The sequence below is a fragment of the Cantharellus anzutake genome (genome assembly GCF_015039405.1).
Source record: "Cantharellus anzutake strain C23 chromosome Unknown EI90scaffold_25, whole genome shotgun sequence".
In the NCBI taxonomy this organism is placed as follows: domain Eukaryota; kingdom Fungi; phylum Basidiomycota; class Agaricomycetes; order Cantharellales; family Hydnaceae; genus Cantharellus; species Cantharellus anzutake.
Genome location: NW_024066975.1, coordinates 417674 through 439534, shown reverse-complemented (window position 1 = coordinate 439534; position 21861 = coordinate 417674). Strand labels below are relative to the sequence as shown.

At 49.9% G+C, this 21861-nt stretch overlaps 8 protein-coding genes across 8 annotated transcripts; all 8 read right to left on the bottom strand.

Annotated features, from left to right (window-relative positions):
• Positions 1-680: 680 nt before the first annotated feature.
• EI90DRAFT_3124026 (uncharacterized protein) lies at positions 681-3064 on the bottom strand (the record flags this gene model as incomplete). The annotated part of the gene is made up of 9 exons (XM_039063672.1): positions 681-894; positions 963-1632; positions 1688-2001; positions 2068-2238; positions 2293-2390; positions 2450-2566; positions 2625-2726; positions 2782-2844; positions 2900-3064. The coding sequence occupies 9 exons, from the start codon at positions 3062-3064 to the stop codon at positions 681-683; spliced, it is 1914 nt and encodes a 637-aa protein (XP_038915725.1).
• A 2294-nt stretch (positions 3065-5358) lies between these two features.
• On the bottom strand, positions 5359-7356 carry EI90DRAFT_3059327 (uncharacterized protein). The gene is made up of 5 exons (XM_039060430.1): positions 7256-7356; positions 6739-7146; positions 6585-6686; positions 6454-6529; positions 5359-6393 (listed from the first exon to the last, which is right to left on the bottom strand). The coding sequence occupies exons 2-5, from the start codon at positions 6910-6912 to the stop codon at positions 5432-5434; spliced, it is 1314 nt and encodes a 437-aa protein (XP_038915724.1). The 5' UTR covers positions 6913-7146; positions 7256-7356; the 3' UTR covers positions 5359-5431.
• Positions 7357-7934: 578 nt separating this feature from the next.
• On the bottom strand, positions 7935-8701 carry EI90DRAFT_1098441 (uncharacterized protein). The gene is made up of 3 exons (XM_039051490.1): positions 8340-8701; positions 8204-8279; positions 7935-8147 (listed from the first exon to the last, which is right to left on the bottom strand). Exons 1-3 carry the CDS (start codon positions 8580-8582, stop codon positions 8038-8040), a joined length of 429 nt encoding a protein of 142 aa, XP_038915723.1. The 5' UTR covers positions 8583-8701; the 3' UTR covers positions 7935-8037.
• Positions 8702-8945: 244 nt separating this feature from the next.
• Positions 8946-11494, bottom strand: EI90DRAFT_1098534 (WD40-repeat-containing domain protein). The gene is made up of 11 exons (XM_039051491.1): positions 10926-11494; positions 10753-10875; positions 10607-10702; positions 10470-10546; positions 10281-10401; positions 10139-10216; positions 9991-10076; positions 9848-9930; positions 9545-9793; positions 9201-9480; positions 8946-9150 (listed from the first exon to the last, which is right to left on the bottom strand). Exons 1-11 carry the CDS (start codon positions 11272-11274, stop codon positions 9052-9054), a joined length of 1641 nt encoding a protein of 546 aa, XP_038915722.1. The 5' UTR covers positions 11275-11494; the 3' UTR covers positions 8946-9051.
• Positions 11495-11753: 259 nt separating this feature from the next.
• Positions 11754-14141, bottom strand: EI90DRAFT_2972873 (rab-GTPase-TBC domain-containing protein; the record flags this gene model as incomplete). Its single annotated transcript, XM_039055761.1, has 8 exons — positions 11754-12030; positions 12090-12243; positions 12293-12511; positions 12579-12616; positions 12670-12686; positions 12741-12875; positions 12928-13136; positions 13196-14141. 8 exons carry the CDS (start codon positions 14139-14141, stop codon positions 11994-11996), a joined length of 1755 nt encoding a protein of 584 aa, XP_038915721.1. The 3' UTR covers positions 11754-11993.
• Positions 14142-14423: 282 nt separating this feature from the next.
• EI90DRAFT_2996369 (uncharacterized protein) lies at positions 14424-15047 on the bottom strand (the record flags this gene model as incomplete). The annotated part of the gene is made up of 1 exon (XM_039056212.1): positions 14424-15047. A coding segment is annotated over exon 1 (450 nt), but the record flags the coding sequence as incomplete, so codon positions are not given.
• Positions 15048-15232: 185 nt separating this feature from the next.
• On the bottom strand, positions 15233-17242 carry EI90DRAFT_3059319 (3-deoxy-7-phosphoheptulonate synthase). The gene is made up of 8 exons (XM_039060429.1): positions 16811-17242; positions 16501-16749; positions 16365-16386; positions 16163-16314; positions 16023-16110; positions 15710-15970; positions 15427-15659; positions 15233-15376 (listed from the first exon to the last, which is right to left on the bottom strand). Exons 1-8 carry the CDS (start codon positions 16844-16846, stop codon positions 15341-15343), a joined length of 1077 nt encoding a protein of 358 aa, XP_038915719.1. The 5' UTR covers positions 16847-17242; the 3' UTR covers positions 15233-15340.
• A 1354-nt stretch (positions 17243-18596) lies between these two features.
• Positions 18597-20250, bottom strand: EI90DRAFT_2921583 (uncharacterized protein; the record flags this gene model as incomplete). The annotated part of the gene is made up of 4 exons (XM_039054779.1): positions 18597-18661; positions 18751-19461; positions 19544-19696; positions 19737-20250. 4 exons carry the CDS (start codon positions 20248-20250, stop codon positions 18597-18599), a joined length of 1443 nt encoding a protein of 480 aa, XP_038915718.1.
• Between the last annotated feature and the right edge of the window lie 1611 nt (positions 20251-21861).

The window sequence follows — 21861 nt, the reverse complement described above, 5'->3', positions numbered from 1 at the left end:
CCCTCTAAAGGCTAGCTAGAAAATAACTGTCATGTACGTTGTAGTTGGAAATTGGACGGTACCGTGACTAGCTCCATACATGTACTGTTTGGGGTGAGGAATCGCCAACTTACTCTTTTATTTCAACGATCGATCATTCCTTGTACGATCTAACTTATTGACCTTGCGCTGTTCTGTGCAATAAGGCATTTTTGCATGATTCCCCCATCCGAATCAAACCAACGTGAGAAATCACGCACTTTTTATGATCTTGCTTCCATCGATTCAGTCCCCTCGATAACTATCCTGCTTCTCAGATCTTGCGGTTGCGTGTTCCAAAAACAAGGCCAATATTGCGAAAATCGAATACAAGGTAATTATCGGGGCCCATATTCACACGCAGTCAGTTCAAACAGTGTATATATGATCAATTTAGCAATGCATGTCACTGCCGACTGGCCCGCGTGCGGGCGCCAGACACAACGTGAACAAGAATAAATAACAAGAAATCTCACGTCGGTCCCGAACTGGGAGTCCGACGAGAAAACTCCCATCGGTTGCAAGCGTGAAGGGGCCTCTAGCCTTGTCCACGTCCAAAGCGAAAACAGCGCAGATCCCACACCACTTTTTTTTTTCGACTTTCAAACAAGGTCTCCCAAACATTCGAGACCCAGGAATCGCACGGAAAACAAAAACGCGGACTAATAAACTTTGATCCACGTTTCATCGATCTTTTCGTCATAGCCCCAAGGTCTAGGGCGGTAGCCAGGTTTGTGCTTCATACGCTCACGCACAGACCAATGGTAACTCGGCTTCGAGCGATTAGTCAAAAACTCCAGCCAGCGTTTCGACAAAGCATCTGTGTGTTCGGGTACTGCGCCTCGATGAATATCGCGCGCCCGGAAAATGTTGAATCTGAAACATTTCCCAAACTCGTCAGTCATGCAGTGCGATGTGAAGTTGGAATCCAAAACCCAACATACCGAAGTTTGGACTCCCACAAGAATGTGTGCTTGTTTTGCACATGCCTCATAAAGGGCATCAACTCAAGCGTCCACCACAACAACATTGCCGCGATGGTGTCAAAGCTCAAGTTATCCCACCTCCACAATTCGTCGTAAGATTCAGCTTTCAAGTCCCTGTCGAAGAAATCCAAGTCATATTTGACACCGGACCTAAACTCCTTGGATCGAAGGAAGGTAGCCCGTCGAGGATGCTTCTTCAGCTTTTCTTTATCAGCATCCGTTGGTTTGACTACGATTTCGCTTGGTGCTAGCCTGCTGGAGTCTGCAGTCCCACCAACAGGAGGGGAAGGAGTACTCCCCGATATGGGAAGAGCAGAGGACCGGTCATCGGCAGAATTCTGTGTGCGCCTCAAATTCCTGTTCCCGGGGTCATCGTCAAGGGCAACATTCAAGTCACTATCATCGTTGTTGGTGTAAATGATGGGAGGCAAATAGATGCCATAGCGGGCCAGGCGGATAGATCGCCAGCGAATGTTGAGGTTATATTTCAAATCCGCCTCATAGAACTCGCGGATCATCCATCGAAGAGGGATGTTTGCAAGTGAAGGTGAGTACCTTGGTTCGTTCGGGTCCTGCTTATCGATCTCATTCCAGGGCTTGTCATCCGGTGCGTTTCCCCCGCCGACATCTAGGATCAAGAAGTGGGTCACGAATTTTAACGGGATAGAGTTGAAATACCATACCGCAGTGTCCACCTGCAAACCAAACCTCCCTCACGTCGGGGGGATATTCTTCTTCCGGAATCAGGGTCGTGGGTGGCCCATGATTGCCGTGGAGTCCGAGACGGTCCAATATACCATGTGCCCACCACTCGATGAACAAGGTAAAGAAAATGCCGACAAAAAGAGCTCTCAACCCCGATACCCATTCAATCACGGTCTGAATGCCCCCAGTGTCTGGCGCAGTGGCATCTTCTGCAGATTGTTTCGTCTCCCAGCCCCCCCCATCTTTGCGTTGTTTTTTTGCTCCCGAAAGTTTCCACGGCGAAGGAATGAACCTTTATAACCAGCACAGATGTAGAGTTGGCAATCATGCATCAAGCATCAAGCTTAAGCCCACTTACTTGGCTCGTCTCTCATCCAGAGCCAGTGCATGCCTAAAAACTTTGACGGAACTATTACTTTGGGAGAAGGGCAGCGCACGCGAGACAAGAATGCCAACAGATGCAACAGTATCCCAAACTCCGAGGAAGTCAACAGTGACGGCACGACAGAAGTCACGTTTGTAGTTCCGACTGGAGAAGGGGATTAGACATGGCTCGAGGCATTGACACGTGAAGGACTCTTACCCGGGATCGCCACTGACAACATTACCTCTACCCAAGTTCTTGTAAAGCTTGTAGGCGAATTGGACTTGTTCGGGCATCGAGGGTGGCAAAAGCCCAACCTATTCGCACCCCGGATCAGGCAAACATGTCCCCATACTACTGATTAATATATTCGTACTGCATGTAGCATCCCAGCTAGAGCTCTAGCAGTGTATGCACCTCTGGAAAAGCCAAAAATGCAGATTTTGTCACCCTGCTTCCAATTCGACTGAAGAAATCGATATCCTCCACAGACCTGCCACAGACGGATCAGAATCAAGCCAGGAAGACCGCTGTGCCCACCTAAAACTTACATGGTCCTCAAGGTGCAACGCGATGCCTTGATCGATTGCTTTAGATATCCACTGGCCAATAGATGTGCTGTATCGAGTCGTAGTGTATGTCCCAATGCCAGTCTGGTAACGCACGGGCTCTCTCAGTGATCAGAATAAACACGGATATAATCCTAACCTGATAGTACACCAACTGTTTCGGGTGAGATTTCTCGAGGCACGAGAAGAGACGAACGATGTTCTGCAGGGCGATTGCAGTACTTCAGTTAAAATCACGTGCATTCCACAAATCTTACAGTGTTCGTATCGTCATACTCATTTGCCGTCCCATCGAAGCAGATGATCAATGTACGGCCCAGATGAACCTTGGACGTTTCTGACCCTCCCTCGCCTGTTATCTGGTCGATGAGTACAGACGAGAGTCCTTCCTGGACATCGAGAGTTGTGGGGGAAGTGGTCATCTGCGAGTCTCTTGTTGAGGCGACTGAGACCAGAGGGGGTGAAAACAAGGTGTGGAGGTTGCTCGTAGCCTTTTATGTACCCTAGCCCTGGCCGGACAATTCCCTCCGATTCGCCGTGACAATGCATCAGTGGCACGTGTGTCGAATCTGTGACAGGAAGTGGGAACTTCCGAGCGGCAAAAAATCGCGCGTTTTGCTAACCGGCTTTGATGCTATTCGTTGGTTCAGACAGCGAAGAACTCGATGATCAAACTCCCTCCCTGATATTTCGGGCATTGAACCAACTTGGCAAATCGTAATCATACCAATTCAGTTGTGACGAATTGAGCCGGTCACGACCCTTCACCTCGAAGGGTCAAATCATGTGCAACTAATCACATACTTTCGGGGAGAAAACTCCGTCGGCGGAACCCGGGGAACCACAGAAAGAGAATCGCGGTAAAACATTGGGTAACCCGGTTGTAACCCGTGCAGAACACCAATAACTAAGTAGTTGCCTTCCGGAATTTCCGGCCACAGTTCCTTGCCCCGGAAAACCCTCGGTATTTGATCAAGAGGACGTGAACGTGAGTTCAAGCATAACTAATCAAGCGCCTGATGACCACATACGTGGTAAGCTTGCCTGACCGTAATGAAAGCACCCCGACTTGAACCACGGCACCCCTAACCCCGAGTGACCAAATGATGCTCATGGTGACTTCAAGATCCCCCAATTCGTTCTCAACGACCGCGGAGTGAATCAAGTTGAAAGAGCGATCAAGGAGCAATTCATGCCATGTCATTTCATGGCGACGAACATTGAATCTGATGTCGAGGCGGAGCGTAAGTGCCCAAGTCCACCGTGGGAAACCAGCCCTGCCGCGCCCCCCAAGGAAAGCGAGATCAGCTACACTTTGGTGCACGATCAGTTCCCATCCAATCACGCTAATCATGCGTCATACAATGCTCTTCTTGGCTGAATTGATGGAAATCACAATCGAAACCCGTCGCACTCTTTCTGCGCGGTAGAAGCAACAATCAATGGCTTTTTCTGTTCTCAAAAAATTATTATGTCGGCCGTTTAACCCGCCCCCAATGGTGACCTCAGGTGACCTTCTGACGCGGGGAGGGTTGCCCAAAGCAATTAAGGAACGTAGTAGCCTGCATTTGACGTTACCCCGCTCATTTCTATCTGGGGGATGTCCTTACCGTCATTTCATGCCTGACCGACTCGCGAACGCCACCGTCCACATCTCCATCCCGGCCTTCCCTCACAACCGTGGTATAAAATAGGCAGCAGGGCGATTCGCTTACGATATCTCCCGCAGTCCGTGCCCCAACTCATCGCCTTCGCCAGTTCCAACAAGGAACATATATCCTATCAATCCCTAGTCTCTATACTCTCCGTTCCTCCCTATGAGCAACGGATCGGGTCCACTGAGTGTTCGGTGCATCGCTTTGCGTTCTGCAGGATGGATGCCACCGCGCCGGTCGATCTGCTTGTGATGTCGCAGTAGTATCATGTGTATAGTGATATACGACACCAGGATATCTTGTGGTAGACAACTCGGAGAGAACGCCGACGTGAGGATTGCTGAGTTAAACACTTGCGGTGCGATTGGTGAGTTACCCCGCGGCTCCTGGTAGACCGCGTCTGCAAACCAAGGTATTCGGCAATTTTCACTAAGAAAAACTCGATCGAGTTCTCAAGCGCGTGTTCGACTCAGTATTTTACCACTGGACCCGAGTGTTATACTCAAGCATGCAGTCCATTGTAAATACCCCGAATTTGGCCTGGGTTCCCTGTTGTTTCTCCCACTGTGATTTGGCATACGAGCTCACGATAGGGAATTTCCTTTATTGGTGAGGAGTTAACCAGAAAGTCGTAGCCCAACTTACTAGTGTGGAAAGCTGGCAAGCGACCAAATTCGAGCAGCAGACAATTCTTGGGGCTATACTGATAGATATCCGGGTCCGCGCCTCTACAAGAACCCACGATAAGAGAGTTATTTCAAAAGATGTTCAATCAGTAGGGCGAAATGCCGCTTCCGGAAGTAAAGATTTCCTACAAGCGGATAAGGCGATGCATTAATCTTGGAAGTTTTTCTCCAGCCGCGATGAACGGCGGTTTGATCGGTTATGCGGTATGCTAAGTAGATTTCGAAGGACTCGTGTTCAGCAGTACTCAGTGCAGGGAGCGTTCTGAATGCTTTGTAATTAGGGGTGCCTCAAGGCATACATGGAGACGACGAATTAATAAACGGTTAATATACGCTCAGCACTTGCTGCCAAGTCCTAGGCGGCCCGAGTTCCTGGCCTTACAGAGTGAGGAGAAGTATATGGAGTCTTTGGACATAGATTAATCACGATCATCTCGAACGTTGAGACTTAGAACCTATTGGCGGAATAAGGCACGAAATACGTACTCTCTGATTCGTAGTCATTAGGGTCATTAGGGTCTCGATGATGTGCTGAGCGAGGGTGATACCGTGTCAAACCTCCATGCGTGGGTAGCGAGGTGGTAAAGGAGGAAGGGAATGCTTGGACGGCTGAGAGGGTTGGCGGAGGTGGGGCGCAGCGTATACGGCTAGAAGAGAATGGTGACGGAACGTCACCCATGGGGGCGTTTGGCGCGGTTGCCACAATGTGCCCAGACGGGTGGCTTGACGCAGGGGCGGGAAACGAGTCTGATTCGAAGGGGGGCTGGGCGGGCTCATTTTGTGTCATGACACGCCGATACTGATGAACGCTCGCACCACGGGGCAGTTGTTGCGGAGAAGCGGACTGAGGGCAGAGCTCATGAGTGAGACGTCTAGCGGGAAGTTCTTCACGCGAGGCAGCGGCACTGCCAAGCGACAGAGTCGTCGCATTAGAGACATGGTGGGTGAACCAGTCAGTAGGGCTCGGACGCCGCAAAGAGATGTTAGGAATATCCACGCGCCAGTCGTCGTCGGGTCCAGCATCCTCCCAAGTTGTGCGGAAATGGAGAGTCGAAGGAATGGCGCTGCGTGCGGTCATGTCAAGTAATTGTGAAGTCGTAGGGGAGAAAACGAAACTGGATGAATTGGCAACTGGATGCTGGGGTGCGGGTGCCATAGATGTCGCGGGACCGGTGGGGCGGCAGAGGATGGGGGGGATAAGGTCTGGCACCACGTTCCCGCCTGGAGAAGCGTGTTTGATATCGCCAGTAGGATTGGAGGGACATTGCGATGCGGTGGTTGAAGTGGAAGCAGACGAGGTAGAATGGGTAGGAGACTGCTCAACCCTCAGTGACGAGTATGGGGGGGTCAGCTCGTGTGTAGGTAATACGGGGCGCTCTTTACCGTAAAACGAAGCGAGACGAAGCGTTCCTGAATGATGTGGAACAATTTTAGTCCTACAGCGAGTCTGAGGATGAAAGGACATAAAACCTTGTGTCCGTCCACAACTGCGATCACGTATCCACCTTTTTATACTCAATTTGCAGTCTTTAGTGAGTACTTCATTCTTTGAGATTCGTTGGGCATTCTGTTTTAACTATTTATTGAGAATGGAGCCGCACCTGCATCCATTGCGGCCGCTTTCGGGCGTACCCCATGCATTCTATCGCCAATCGAGTGCAAACCTCACATGCGCCATCGGGAGCGCGTCCCGGTTTGCATTTCTGCTCAACACTTTTTAGATACTGGTTACCACTAGGCACCATCACGACCAACCTTACGTCTCAACCGACATGTGAGACAACCAGTGTCCCTGTTTGACGTCGAATTATTGAAATGGGGGTTGAGCGGAGAGTGTTTGCGTGGCACCTGAGAGCGCAAAAGGGAGCGGTCCATGTCGAAGACCCCTCGGAAGAGGGTTAGACACTTGTATTTGTAGACCGACTGCATTTAAAGAGCTCGAGTGGCGACCATGAAAATGAAATTCTACTTGAATTCATCCCACAAATGTACAAATGCATCGCACTGCATAAGTCGGCGTGACCGCATTCCCACCTCGTTTTTAGGACAATCAGAAGCTCAATGAGTTCGAAGATAATTCGAGAGCAACAGAAACTGCTTAAACAAATGACCAAAGGCAAGGAGATCCATGGTGAACGGTATCCAAGCCTCCCATGTGCCTACCTACGTTGAACCCCGTCAATATAGTGAATTGCTCCTCTGGTCGCTGTATACTGGTGCTTCCCCTGAAACAGAAATCCTTGGAAGCACTGATAGGGAACGTGACACGCACCGGAAGTGGCGGTGCAAGCTGCCAGCTGGAGGCCATCAAACCCACTCACACAGCAAACCTTGGGGAATCTGCAGGATTGAGGAGCGGTGCTGCGGGCACCCTTAGCCGCGTGCCCTTCGTGATGTTCACTTGATGGAGACTCTATACCGCTACTTCCATACAGTTGAAGAATGATTCTAGTACCCCTATACGAACCGCAATTAACGAAGCGCCGTCCCATTCGTGTCAGTTTCCCGCGGGGGATCCACATATTCCCCCCTTGAATCAGTAGTTTTTCCAACCCCAAATCTTTCGTGCTCAACAGTTACACATGATCGCCACTGGTTCCTGAGCTTTTCGTATTTCAAACGTCTCCTTCATCAATTGGTCTCTCCGGGCACTTTACTTCCCTCCTGGATTTACGCTCTCCCGCCACATGGCCGGCGGTGACTTTCTACTCGGTGATCTTTAGTCCTTGTCACGCTTCACGGCGAATCCCGTTGGGTCCTCAAATTCAGCAGTCTTCTTCGCATACCCAACTTCTCTTTCATCCTTTCAGAGTAGGCTCTGTGGGCCAGCATCACAAGCCATTGGGATTTGGATTGATGGCACGAGTACAGAAATAAAACAAAGCAGTTCAAATTTACACCGGGAGAGTGGTGCCTGCTGACTCTATATCCAACACAAGATGGGGCCTGACATTGTTGTTAAGATGATGGCTAAATGTTTCGTTCCACTCATCATGTGAACATGTGAATCTACCAGCTCCGAAACACCATCAACTGCTCCGGAGGCAGTCAGCCTCAGGATCCTTCCGCTGCGTTGGTGGGTGGCGCATTCGACGGCACCATGGTTCGGGCCAGTTTCAAAGGAGGCAATTCGTCGCCGTAGAACTCCTCTAGCGACAAACTTCCTGCATCAATTTCTTTATCAACCGTGGTAGTCTAATCGTAACGAGAGTCGACGAACCATCCGTTAGGCCTTGCCTTAGATCGTTGATATGGTCTGTCATGGCTTTCTTGCACGCCTCGACAGTGTCCTCGTCCTTGGTGAAAGCCGAGATCAGCAAACTAGAATATCAAAAGTTAAGAGAGTGAAAGCTGACTTTCATCCACTCGGGGCGCCTTTCGGAGTAACCCAAACACTCCAGCCTCCTTTCTTTGCAATCCGCGCATGCATCGCTAGGGGTGGCCCCTGGAGATGTACATCTCTGTTTAAGGGAAAAGTTAATCCAAGTGCCTTCACGCGGGGTTCTACGAACCTTTCGTCGAAGGCGGCACGTCAAGCATCCATCCCTTGTGCGCCGATGAAGCACCGTTTGCGCAGAGGTGTTCGCGTCTTCAGCCATCGATATCTCAGAGTTGTGTTGGACGAGTAAAATAAGATGAGGTGCGAAGCCAGTCTCTTTCGTAGCGGTGCTTCAGCTATGCAGCCAGTGACGCCCATATTTATGCAGAAATAGACGCGACCACGAGCTAGTGTGCAGGTCTAGCGCGTCGGACCACGATAGTGGCATTTGAGTGCCGATTCGAATTACAACGCGCGGGGCTCGGACAGACTTGCAAAGAATATTCCCCCTGTCGGCCACAGTGCCGTCTCATGTAGCGCCACTTTTTGCGGTCAAGTTCAAGACAGCAGCATATTTTTTGGAATACTGGTAGATTAGGAGACAAAACCATATATACAGATAGATAGAATGGTTTGATGAAACAGCTGACGGTTCTCGGGCACATGCGAATTACTCGTCGCCAATTGCAGACTTGGAAACCGATGCGCAAGGCAGAAAGCCACTGGAACATGCATTGTTCACACTGGTTTCACAGCCCGCACCCGGGCTCATAATCACGGAGTTCTCGGGCGCGGCCTGGATCCTTCCTCCAGACTCGTACTGTGCAATCATCGCTCGATGTTAGAAGCTGAGAAGCCAGTGAGCGCTAATTTGACACATTTTTCTGTAGTCACTTGCCTCATCTTGACTCCAATCGACACTCGAAACTTCCGCTGTATGCGCCTCAAGAATCACAGCTTCTTCTTTTGCATTGATTCCAAGACTAAGTAAGCTCTTTGTATCCCACAGCACCAATCGACCATTCGAGCTTCCCACGGCCAAGAATGCTCCACACGGGGACAACGCCAGCCGAGGATAAAAGGAGTCAACCTCCAAGCAAGGGTGCGTGACAGGGAGAGGAATATCCTTAGGAGCAGAAGAGGCATCAAATAACTGTCCTAAACGGTACGAATAAATGCTGCCATGAATTGCGGCGTCGTCTCAGCGTTGTACATGGTCCGAAGTGAATAGATTGGAATTACCTTCCATTTCGGCTCAACGCCCACACAGAGTCCCCACTGATAGGATCGACGGCAACTGAGGAGATTCCCCTTGCCCTGGAGCCTGGACCCAGATTGGACACGAGATCGCCATGTGAATCCGGCTTTAGAATGGTCGCATCATACGTTAGGTCAAAAAGACTTAAATCCACATCGGTGGTCGGTTTCGACCCCCGTGATGGCGAAGTTCTGAAATCTCCCATGAAACGGGCATCCCATATTTTTAAGATTCTGTGAATATCCGGATCAGTAAATCGGCGTTGAACATCTTGTATACAAGCTTACCCGTCAGCACTTCCACTCGACATCACTAAGTGCTGCCTGTTTGGGAGATAATTGATGGATGTGACCGAGCGTACGGGAGCTGTCTGGGATGGTGGAACAAATATGGCATAACTTAGGTGGCCCGACAAAGTGCTTATGCGGACCTGTTTTGTTCTTCCCTTTCCCTTAAGAGCTATACCTTTGCAGGGATCCTGATGGGCGCCGTGTATGGAGAATACAGGAGCGTACGCTACGGTATGATCGACTGATCAGCGCACGGAAACGACGTTTATGCAGTCAATTATGTCTCACACTGATCATCATTCAGCGGCGTGGTCCGCAGGTCCCAAAAGTGAATATTCCCGTCTCGTGACGAAGACGCTAGTAGGTCTGTGATATCCCGTGCGCCAAGGTTGAGTATTTACGGGTTGTGGTGCCATGTTCATCCACGTACTGGGGTTCAAGGGATTCCACAATGTGCACTTGACAGTGAGGGAATGAGCACTCAGCACCCCAATGTTTCTGTGTGTTGCCACATCGACGATGCAAGACGTACGGTCTCCAGAGGACGTGACCTACAGGACCCCAAGGTTGGCTTGTGCTCGGAGGCTCCTAGGACATGTTTCAAGGTCGATGTACTCACAATACGCGTGTCATCTTCGTTCCACCTTGCATCAAAGATAGAATTTGCATGGACAGGTATCGTGATGCTTTGGGGAGCTGTATACGCGTAAAGCATCAAGAGGCCATGCAATTCTCGTCAGCTCCGATGAAACCCACCATATTCCCAAGGTTGCCTGGGTTTCGCGTCAATAATTTCAAGCGTGCCTTCTTGCATACCGACGGCTAACAAGTGACCCTGACCGCGCTTGGCAGCTGGGGTTATATGTTAGCCGACGAAGCGGAGGTCTCAGTGAACCGCCTACCATGGCTAAAGGACGAAACAAAGGGGGTACGATATGTTTGATCTGAGTCCTCTGATGCATGTACGCGGTACATATCACTCTGGCTCGATGAAACGAGAGATTGTAGGATTGGGCGGAGAGATACTAAACCACACTGAGATAAGTAGAGCTGAGATGCAATAGATTCAACATACATGCATATGGATTGTACCGCCGTGCGAGAGAAATTGTGAAGTGGCTATTCTGACGCGGTATTGGCAGGCGGCGCGTCGTTCTCGAGACATAGAGCGAAAGTCGTGTCCGGGGAGGACTTAATGAGATCCCATCGACTATACGTGTTTGATCGGGTGTTGCAAGATGCCCATCGCATGCCTTCGTTGGCGTAATAGGTTCGGAGCCAAGATTGGCCCCGACGCGTCGACGCTTCCGTGTTCGACCAGAACCCTGGGGGGATATTGGCACGTTCTTCACTGGCGAACGAAATAAAGAGTTTGTAGACTCGTAAAGTACGCGAGACGGAGACGAATCAGGTGAGGGTAACATGGCGATCAGTCTTCGTGGTGAATGGCTGCACAACTATTGAATCGACGAGAATAGCAGGCATGCGAATTCTCGGACTCAAATACCAGCCAAGAGCGACCCATGCCTCGGCACCAATAGAAACAAACAGAGCCGTGGGCGCTTAGCTGGTTCCAAGCCCGCGGCTGCCATAAGCTCCTGATTGGTGATCCCTGCCACGACTCGGACATTCTATTCCAAAGAAATCCCGCGGCTCTCCCGGAAACAGAAACTGAACTGTGGCTTAAACAACTGTGATGGGACGGGCTCGCCATTATGTAATACACATACTTAAGGGGTAGTAAACAAGATGAACGACTTCGTTCGCGGCGTTCGGTAAGACTATCCTCACATTTGATTGGATAGTAGGCTCCCGGGAAGATTTCCTCGGCAGGTGCATGCCCGGTGAGTGGAAAAACTGCCCGCTCATGATCTCATTAGCTTTAGCCGTTGCAAACACGTGCCATAATTTGGTTTATCAGCCAAGAGTGCGATTTTCTCGGCGGCGTTTCCCGCGCGCGTTGCATGCTTCAAGTGAGCTCTGCAAACTCCCAGACTACCGGGATCTGCACACTGATTAAATCTTTCATTGGAAGATTGTCTGGAAGAGCGGGTCCGGCCACAAAGAGCATGGTTCGGCCACCAATGTCCCTGCATTATCTCAGGGGGTAATAATGAGAAACTAGAAAGGTCACCGATATTGGTCATAAATCTGGCAATTCTCGTTGAATCAATCTTAGCCTAATCCCGATAAAGATATTTTAACAGGGAGACGTGAAAAACGGGTAGCAACCACATACCACGTAGTTTCCCTCCACCATTCGTCCATTTCTGAGACACGTGCCCATAATACTTCCTCTGACATGCCATACTGCTCGTATCTCGCACTATGATCAATGGCAACCCCCGTCCGTTTCGCGATTTCCAAAGCTGCCTTGTTTTCTCCACGGAGGACTACCATACGTTCATCTAACTGGGGTGGAACATCACAGGAGAGGCTTACCATCCAGCAACTCTTTTCTGTCTGGGAAAAACAGTCGAGATTCCAATACTCCCAGAACCGCAATCGCCATTCGAAACATAAATGAATCCCCTTCTAAAATGATAACATCCCATATTCTTGCACATGCTTCGAATGGGAGATGGTTCAGGAAAAGGGGCCTAATCCACTCAGGAAGATATAATGAGGGCGAAATATGATGCTGCTTGAAGTTGAAGTACACTAATATTATTTCGTGAAGCCGCCATGAAAACTCAGTAGAGATGGAAAGAACCCGTTTGTCTCGCACCTTTGGGCATACCATCAGCCAATAGTGTGTCAAATATCCTGCGAGAAACTTGAAATCCAAAACCGTAGGGATAGGGGAAAAAAAAACTAACCTGTAGTAAGCTTCAAGCTAATTGTCAGGTAAATCACAACCCGTGGCCGAAGAACCGGTGGGCAAACTCACATCATCATCGGATCCCTCCCCACCGAAAAAAGATCGGAGACAATGCCGTTCGATTAAATTCCTCATGGTGATAAACGCCTGGTCAAGTGGAAGATTTAGGAGAAGCATTGCCCCAATCTGGGACGCTCCTTTCACCTGTGGAGCTGAATGTCAGCGGAGATTGATATACCGAACCATTGGGGCTCACATAGCCGAGCCCTTCATCGGAACGAGCTACTACCCACGAACACATCAATTCCTTCAGGTCTTGGTACATTGGACCATGATCTGGGTGGAATATATGGAGGGTTGGAAGTGTTTTCACTATGTCCTGCTCAATTTGCTCCATAACGTCCGGAGGGAAAACTTTTGAGGCAATTGCTCGCTGAGCTCGGGATCTGCAGGTCCGGAACGCATCTTTCGAAGGTCTTCAGTCAGTGGAGATTAATCAAAGACCCGTTGTTGACAACGAGCACCTTTGCTAAGCGCGAGTCCATTGCCGACAACTTGGAACCACAATTTACCCCGCAGCTTTGTAGGTATGCCGCTCCACCAGAGTCTCCTCAGCTCTGTTTTTCTCACAGCGGCTCTCCAATCAGGGATGATCTCGCGTTCCCATATTCCAATAGCATCTGCCATCGCGACTTCTTTAGAAGCTCTTCGTTCCTGCTGTATTTGTTCCTTCTGCGCCTCCGCCTCTCGGCTGCGCTTCATCATCTCTTCCCAGACCCTCATGTGTTTCAGGTCCTCTTCCCGCTGTTTCGGGGGGAGGTGGCTGGGACGCGTTTTGCTAACCACTTTCTCGAGCGTACTTGGGCCTGCTATAGAGCTCGAAGGGCGGGAGAAGTTAGAATTCAAAGAGGGAGATGCAGGCGAAACAGGGTCCACTGAAGGCGGGGTGGGGATAGTTGAAGATGGGGAAAGATACGTTGGTTTCGGGGAGACACTTCGGAGGATCGGCCCCTGTTGGTTGTGGGACGATTTCGGCGACCCGTGGCTCCCAGAAGAGATCGGAGATGTCGGAGACACCGGAATAGGCACCTGATTTGGAGATAAACCTGCAGTTGAAAAAGGGGAAGGAGGAGGCGATAGTGATACATTCTCGAATCTGTCTCGTTCCGCAGTGGGCGAGTCGGACGTGACTACCCTTAGAGATGGAAGAGAGCCCCGCCTCACCCGTGTGGTTAGGTCAGACGGATCCCTCCTCACAGTTGAGGGCAGAGCCTCTGAATCTTTTCTGCCTAATTCGTTTGAAGATCGAACTGCACTGACAATTTTAGGCAGGTCGATTACATCGGTCTCCAAATCTTCGTCTGTTGAAAACGCGTCATTTATTTCTAATCCGTGTGCATGATTTTCTTCCGGCACTTCGAGATTAGTCCCAGCGTCCAATGCTGTTGACTCCAGAGACGAGCTCGACATTTAGGACTCGGCTGCACGTGACTGTGACCTGCCACAGTTAACAGGCTTTGCTCCCAATTTAGTCAGGACACCTAAAAGCTAACTTTGATTCTTTTTTTTTTTTTTTTTTTTTGGTGGAACCCCAGTAGCTTTCGCGGATACATTGTATTTGGGGTTTGTGATGGGGATCGATGATCCCCGGGAATAGATTGGGACTTGAACCGGGACTGCCACTGTGAGTCAGAAATGCAGTTACGCACGTGGTGTGGGACTCCCGGGCGCCGCCGGTCACGGGGGGTCTGGTATACCCACTAAAACCCCACTGCTGCTCAGCCAGTTGTCCGGTTGACTCTCTTCGTTCTGTAGGTTCCCGCTCCAGGTGTGTAGCACTAGTTTTGGTGGGAGGGCCTTGCGTCCGTACTTATTTCGGTTTGTTAGGGCTATGTCCTGGTGGAGCTTGTCGTTGAGGCCGGCTTTTAGGGCATTCTTAACTTCCTTATAGGTGGTTTGGGGGCGATCGGGGTTCATCACCCTGCGGCATCTGGCTTTCCATAGTTGCCATGCGCACTCTAGGACTACGATGCGGAAAAGTCTTATCTCGCCAACTTTCGATCGGCCACTAGCGGCTTTGATCTCGATGATCGGGGCAGCCATGATGTACGAGATGTCGAGGTTCACGGGCCAGGGAATCTTTCTTCTAACTTTGATTCTGGTACGCTGACATTCGCCCCAGATAAATCCTGCCTCTGTCATTGCTGCCACTCAGGTGGTATATACTCCGTGTTGGCGAAACAAGCTAATCATCATTAATATGATCTACCAGGTTAAATATGTCGTGCAAACACGCTCATCGCTGTCGCAAGCACTTGTCAATATGATTGGTATTGCTCTTTCTTGGAGACGAGTTATTCACTCCACCGCGCGTTGGTCGGTGCGGAAGGGTAGCACTCGCTGGGGTATATCCTTTCCGACCGCAAATCGCCCATTATCCGACAGCGGATTCTTGGCGCTTGTCGCCTCGCCTTGGCGTGCCCTGAGTTAAATTCTTGGCACGCGCCCATGTCTCAGGCTGGAGTTATCCGAGGCCCGCCCTCATCACAAGTACAAAAATGAGATGGAATGCAAAAATCTAGGATACATCATTGTCACACTCTAAACGAGTTGCGCTATTTGTCGAGTATTAGTGTAAAGTAGAGATCTATAGACTGGTAATGTAGGTGTCAGGAAGATATTTTTGCCGCACGAGCTAATGCAGCCTGAAGGGAGAGTGATCAGTTTAGAGCAACCCGAAGGAACAAGGACTTACATCATTCAGCTCGCGGAGGGTTGTGACTGTGTCATCCCAACCGATACACGCGTCGGTGATGCTAACACCGTATCGAAGACCGGAAAGGCCTTCTGGAGGCACATCTTGACGACCAGGATGAATGTTCGACTCAATCATGATTCCAGTAATATTGACATTGCCGTCCCTGACTTGTTCAGCGACGGCGGAGACAACTTTGGGCTGATTGTCATGATTCTTTAGCGAATTCCCATCTACGCTACTTGAATTAGAGCCTAAAGGTGAGAAGCAGAATAAGGCTCACGGGAGGCGTCCACCATAACGCTGGGGAAATTGTTCGGTCGTACTTTCTTAAGCGCAGAGGTAATAGTCGCGATGGATTCCGCATCGTAGTTTGTCCCCTTGGATCCACCGCGTACAATGACATGCAAATCCTTGTTTCCCTCCGTCTTCACAATGGCAGCAAGACCCTGGGGAGTGACACCCATGAAGACATGTGGGTTGGAGGAACTGCGCATGGCATCGATCGCAACACCCATGGTACCGTCAGTGCCATTCTTGAAACCTGACAACGTTCAGATTAGCGACACAGCTCAAAATCAATATAGGATCCTTACCGACTGGGAAAGAGACACCCGAGGCGAGTTCTCGATGAAGCTGAGATTCAGTGGTGCGAGCCCCGATGGCCGCCCAGCTGATGCAGTCCTGTGAGTGAACGATCAGCTTATGTTTGGACCACTGTAGCAGCCAAACACACAGCAAGATATTGAGGCGAAACTGTATCCAAAAGCTCGGAACCGACAGGCACACCCATGTCTGTCAAGTCGCACAGCAGCTGGCGGCCCACACGGATACCCTTATTGATCTTGAAAGTGTTGTTAATGTCGGGATCATTGATGAGTCCCTTCCCTGTGGCGCATAAGTCAAGTAGCGATAATTGTAAAACAGATAGCACGCACATCCAACGGTTGTCCTTGGTTTCTTTCATATTCCAGGAAGGATCAGTGTTAGATTCTTCACCCATAACGAGAAATCTCACTTCGCTGAAATGAACCAAGTGAGTGGCGGGGCGATGGGGAGGCAATGCAAGACTACCCACAAATAAGCACGCATAATTATGAAAAGCCCAGGAAGAGTAGGGAGTATCTCCTTTAACTTTGAGGCGTAGTCTAATCCGGCTTCAGGTGAGTGAATCGAGCAAGGCCCGACCACTACCAGTAGCCTAGTATCCCGTCCATGGATGATATCTGCCGCAGCGGCACGAGCAGCAAGGACAGTCTTTTTTGTCACGTCTGACTGGGGAATCTCGCTCTTTAGCAAGTTGGGCTGTACCAATGGATCATACTACAACGGCAGGGACAAAGGCACCATCAGCGATGGGTTGGAAAATGAGGAGGCCTCTTACACCAATGATACGCGTGTCGTCCATAACTTGCGCCATTTTACCTTATTGGCCTCCTTCCAGCGGTCAACGACGTAGATAGCTTTTTCCATATGGTAGATATACCCCGTATACCCGGAAAATTCAGCATCTCCCTGCGTCGTCGGAACCACGTGAGTCGCCGACAATTAAAGAGGGGATGGCCTTGTCATCTGATTTTGCGGGTCTTGCTATGGTCGAAGATTAAGTCCATTGGCGTTCAAAGATCTCATGGTAGGTAATGTCCCACAATGACTTAGGCAGGTTACCAGCCTCTATTAGTGTAGAACAATGACTCTGCATTTCCGACATTTGTGAAAATGACCATGATGAAGGGTAAGGGCCACAAATGGACTATACACACGCTGCAGGTGGAATCCATGATGGATATGTCCTAAAACACTATTACAAACATCGCCGAGCGCCGGCGGCGAGTCATTCAATTCAAATCCCGGATCCGATTGTTCACCCATGTCAACCTGGTTCCCACCGACGCCATAATCTGAAAGGTTAAAGGAGGGAAATTGACGGGTATTAGGGAGTTTCCAAATTTGGTGCTCCAGCCCCATCATGCACACATCCCGATCCATACTGGGGCCATTCCAATGGCGGGAACGTCGTTACGGCGACCCCAATTTTGAGCACCTAGCTGAGGATAAGTACTCCTAACAACACCCATCCATCAGCGATTCGACCCTCAAAAGCCCCAACATGCCTCGGGACACCGTCTCCGAGATAACCCCAAGACATGATTATTGTTACTACTCCCATGCCTTGCGATGCATATGTTGAGATTGATTGAGTGTATCCGACCAGGGTCGACAACGTTCTATTCAAATCCTGCCACTAGTGGGTGGCTTTGTGCCATTTGGTTCATGATTTCTTATCTCGGCGAATTTCTGACTTGGCTTATTCTTTTGCAATAGGCTGTTGGAAAGGTCACCGAACGCGCGCGCGACCGTGCCAATTTTTATATAGTCGCTTCACAACTTCCGCCGCTCCTCCATGTCGTGCCGCTTACCTCGGGCAAAGGCCCGGCCGGCAGCGAAACGGAAATCTACTTGTTCTTTTCTTTCACTCAGTTCCCCCCATATCGAGAGTGAGAGAGTTAAATTAAATAAATACCCCAATAGACCTCCCATACTGGCAGTACTCCATTGCATGCCCCAACGTTTGTTAAACGGATTCTCTGAATATCCACATGCCCCTTCTACCGCAACCGCAACGGGGGCATGGCGAGAAGACCGCGCAACTATGGGCTCGTTTGCTCCGAGCTTTGTACCTACTTTCTCTCGCGTTCGGCTAGCGATTCCCCGATCGATGAAACCCAATGTATCTACATGCCTTCCTCCATTTTCGCACAATAATAGCCAGCAGATTTGGCTTTGGCTCAAAGGACATCAATCGACCTAGCTCTGGTCCCCCCCCCACGCCGTGGGAGAGATGCAGCCATAGAACTCTTTTACCTAGACCGGGCTAAAAGCTTAGCTTAACAGGCAATCTCCTCGAGGAGGATACATATAGATGAAGACAGTACAAGTTGCTGTAATTATGACATTAATGACATGGAGCCTCGTACTTAAGCTTACATTACATTGACTAAACCGATTCACAAAAATGCAAATAGCTTTGGGAAAGAAAATAATTGCACAGTACTTTATCATATGCCGAGTCACATCATAGATGGCAAGACACATGTACAACGCGAAAGCCAAATGAAAACACTTCGGCTTCAGAACTTCGAAAGTATTGTTACCCGAAAAATGGTGCTTCATAACCGTGCCTTGCTGCCGGAAGAGCCATATTTGAGCTGAAGGAAGTCGTAAATCTCCTTGCCTAATTCCAGTAACCCCGAGGAGTAATTGTCAGATCGAGATCTCCGGCCAGTAATACGGAGGATGAGATAAAGCCGTATAATAACTTACCAACAAGATTAGGCGATTGCTGGATCATTAAGTGCGAAGCCTTTATCCTCTTATTGCTCACATTCACCGGCCTTCTCCAAGCCGCGTGCTGGGTCGTCCTGAGTCCGCCTGTGGCAACCGGATCTACCCCATTGTAAATGTACCTAATATCCGTCTTGGGATCAATCAACGGTAACTGCTCAAACGTTTCAATTCCTGATCTCTTATCCGCGAACGTGCAAGCCTCGAGAAAGACGGGCATCTTAAGTTTGACTGCAGTTGGTCCATTCTTCGGATCCTCTGTTATCCCATACTTGACGAGCATCTCGAGGACTCTTGGATCCCAGTAAGAGAACGATGGCGACGCAGCGAGTAGCTTGTGTGCTTCTTCCCTTGAAGGCCATTGTGATCTTCTCCCTATCGCGCCAGTGATCCAGGCACTGAACTGGGGGCCACGATTAACGTCGGTGGTGAGGAGGATGGGGTCCAAGCCCATAAGAGAGCTGTAAAGCTTGGGTTCATGTATCGCTCCATGGAAGAGGGCAGTCGTGCCTGCACTGTGACCCACACCGACTAGAGTACGGGAAGATCCGAATCCATTCACCCTACGTGAGGTGGCGATGTGATCTGGGAGGCGGGGAAGGTTAACAGGAAGCTCCCCTGAGGTGGATTGGTCTGGGAGATAATGCAAGACGAAATTGAGTATGTCACGACCGTTGTCAGTCCATGGACCTAAGGCAGGGTATGTTTCCCATACACGGAATTAAGATTAAATGGTTTGGAGAGAAAGAAAAGGCCATAGAACGTGACACACAGTGAATGGGCAATCTTCCCTCGTTAATAAGAGCGCTATCACCCGCATTAGTTGCTTCAAAGCCCCAAATCTCGTTGATCTTCACTCTTGAGCCAGACGACTCAGTAGCCTCGATCAACTGAGCATAAGCTGGCTCCCATATCTGAAAAATCTCTTTCAGCGAGTCGATTTCGCGGTTTTAGACACAACATACTTGCCTCTTTGGGAAATCCAACTGCATGAGTGACGATAAGCGTCAGGCCTCCTGGAACTTGGGTCTTTCGAGCATATCGGTTCCAAGCATTGTACAACACTTCGGAGCGTTTCGGCCACGTAGCAACGAGCCCATTATCAATATCATAAGACTGTTGGGCCAAGAACTCGCTGTGTCGTTTAACACGAGCCTTGCGTTCTTCCTTGGTCTCGTTTGGTGGAGGAGCCCACTGAGACTCTACGTAAAGCTCCGAATTGACACGTGGCCATGCAGCAGCGGCGATGTGCGCAGAAAGCACATGTGTCCTGCCGATGGCATCAGGGAGGGAAGACTGCGGACGCTGGCCGTGCGGAAGCTTTGGAAGTTGGCCAACCAAAGCGAGCGGTGGGTTGAGCAATGGGGCGTAAGTTTCGGGAACTGGAGGGTAGACCTTTGGCCAGATATGGACAGGATTTGGAGGAGGGTAAGGAGTCAAGGGTGCCCTCTTCTTTTTTTCGACTTGCTGCTGAGCCATTGAGGACGTAAAGAAAGTACGATGGAGGTGATGGATGAAGAGGGGAACAGTGGCCTAGCGGTAGGGACACGCCTTTAAACTTGGGAACTACATCGAATTGATGAGATCTCCGGATCATGGATGGCTTTGGATGGCTTGGACATATACACTTCGGATCCATATATTTTCTCACCAGGCCATAGGAGCGTCTATCGGCTATGGAGTGAAAGATGAACCTGGTCAATTTCTTTGCGTTTTTCTTTACCAATGCTATTACCGCGACGGAGAAACGGACGAGTTGTCCGGGGATGGCTGTGCTGCGGTGTGTGAGGAGGTTTCCGCAGGAACGTTTATTCCATGAATGTGACAGTCATTCCATTGAAACACTGTTATTGATGGGCATCGTCCTCACTGTTCTGGACATGGAGGAAGGCGAACGTAAAGCAGGCTTCCCCGAAACAGGATGGAAATCTGAGGAGAAGGCAAAAGAACGAACACGGCTAACTCCCAGTCCACCATCACATGACACTAGAATTTCCTGTTATAAATAAATTATTGTTCATCGGATCATGCATCGTTGGGATCCCCTATCCCTATCTCGTACTCCACCTCAGCCATTCAGGAGTTAGAGGCCCAATCATCAGGTTAACGTCGGCCTCGTGTGCGAACTCTCCCATCTCCGTGAAGAAATCATGTTTGAAATGTGGACAATGCTGCAGTCATGCAGTCGGTTAAGTTCGTCATTCTTAGGCGGCCTGTGGCCGTGCTCGCAACGCAGAATATGTTTCCTATGCTACGTAGTAGCGGCCTGTGATTTCTGTCTGCTCCCTCAACCGGTACATCTGGATGCACCATGTGTACAAATGCTAAAACATGTGCCCCACGCACAGCTCACCGATGGAGGGGAATCCGGTCATAAGTATGGGTATTTTCATGGTCTATTACTTCGAGAGGTTAGGGACGAGTACACCTGTCGTTCTTAAGCCAATTTTCAGGGAAGCTTATTTGGAGCCCGCTCCATTTGCAAAGGACAGGCTTTCTGGAACGGCTTTATGGCGGTATTTCTTTCTGTTTGTGAGGGCTATGTCTTGTTGCAATCTTTCATATAGCGCCGCCAGAAGACGGTGTACATTCTTTGGGGAAGATCTTGACATCTCCGTTAGCGCTGTCGCTCAGGACTCTGTAGCATCTTAGTTTCCAAACTTGCCGGGCGCACCCTGTCACAACTATCCTGAAGAATCTCGTCACATCTCCCCGGTAGAGCCAGCCGCCTTTTTGATCAGGGTTCTAGGTCTTCTGGCCGACGGATACCTTCTTCGCACACATTCTTTTGGCTGCGGCCCAGAGATATGGACTCGCATAGTCACCTCTGCCAGACTCGGAACCCTTCTCTAGTACAAACCGTCTTTGTGTGCATCGTATATCAGCCCACAGGAAGTTTCGGATGCTCGGATTAAGTTTTTTTTTTTTTTGATTCTTCAGGATTGATGCACCCTGCGTTCCCCAAGACGGTTCTGATGTGATCAATATTCTCGTCAGACCTGCGTGTTTTCCCTTGTGAGACCTTCGTTGTTCACGGACGGTAAGTTTGAGGGGCGGTTGACCGAGTTGAGCTAGCGCCCATGTGTGAGA

What these genes read in the sequence shown, in the direction of transcription:
- EI90DRAFT_1098534 (XM_039051491.1), bottom strand. Translation starts at nt 11,274, where the DNA reads ATGTTACCCTCACCTGATTCGTCTCCGTCTCGCGTACTTTACGAGTCT. An exon ending in ACGAAGATGACACGCGTATT is followed by an intron (nt 10,402 to 10,469) that starts GTGAGTACATCG and finishes GGGGTCCTGTAG; the next exon opens with GTCACGTCCTCTGGAGACCG. An exon ending in GCGTTGAGCCGAAATGGAAG is followed by an intron (nt 9,481 to 9,544) that starts GTAATTCCAATC and finishes AATTCATGGCAG; the next exon opens with CATTTATTCGTACCGTTTAG.
- EI90DRAFT_3059319 (XM_039060429.1), bottom strand. Translation starts at nt 16,846, where the DNA reads ATGGCGCAAGTTATGGACGACACGCGTATCATTGGT. An exon ending in ACCAAGGACAACCGTTGGAT is followed by an intron (nt 16,315 to 16,364) that starts GTGCGTGCTATC and finishes TATGCGCCACAG; the next exon opens with GGAAGGGACTCATCAATGAT. An exon ending in GGGTGTCTCTTTCCCAGTCG is followed by an intron (nt 15,971 to 16,022) that starts GTAAGGATCCTA and finishes GAACGTTGTCAG; the next exon opens with GTTTCAAGAATGGCACTGAC.
- EI90DRAFT_1098441 (XM_039051490.1), bottom strand. Translation starts at nt 8,582, where the DNA reads ATGGCTGAAGACGCGAACACCTCTGCGCAAACGGTGCTTCATCGGCGC. An exon ending in GGCGCCCCGAGTGGATGAAA is followed by an intron (nt 8,280 to 8,339) that starts GTCAGCTTTCAC and finishes GCTTTCACCAAG; the next exon opens with GACGAGGACACTGTCGAGGC. An exon ending in AAGGCAAGGCCTAACGGATG is followed by an intron (nt 8,148 to 8,203) that starts GTTCGTCGACTC and finishes AAATTGATGCAG; the next exon opens with GAAGTTTGTCGCTAGAGGAG.
- EI90DRAFT_3059327 (XM_039060430.1), bottom strand. Translation starts at nt 6,912, where the DNA reads ATGCAGTCGGTCTACAAATACAAGTGTCTAACCCTCTTCCGAGGGGTC. An exon ending in CATGTCGGTTGAGACGTAAG is followed by an intron (nt 6,687 to 6,738) that starts GTTGGTCGTGAT and finishes AGTGTTGAGCAG; the next exon opens with AAATGCAAACCGGGACGCGC. An exon ending in CAGTTGTGGACGGACACAAG is followed by an intron (nt 6,394 to 6,453) that starts GTTTTATGTCCT and finishes CACATCATTCAG; the next exon opens with GAACGCTTCGTCTCGCTTCG.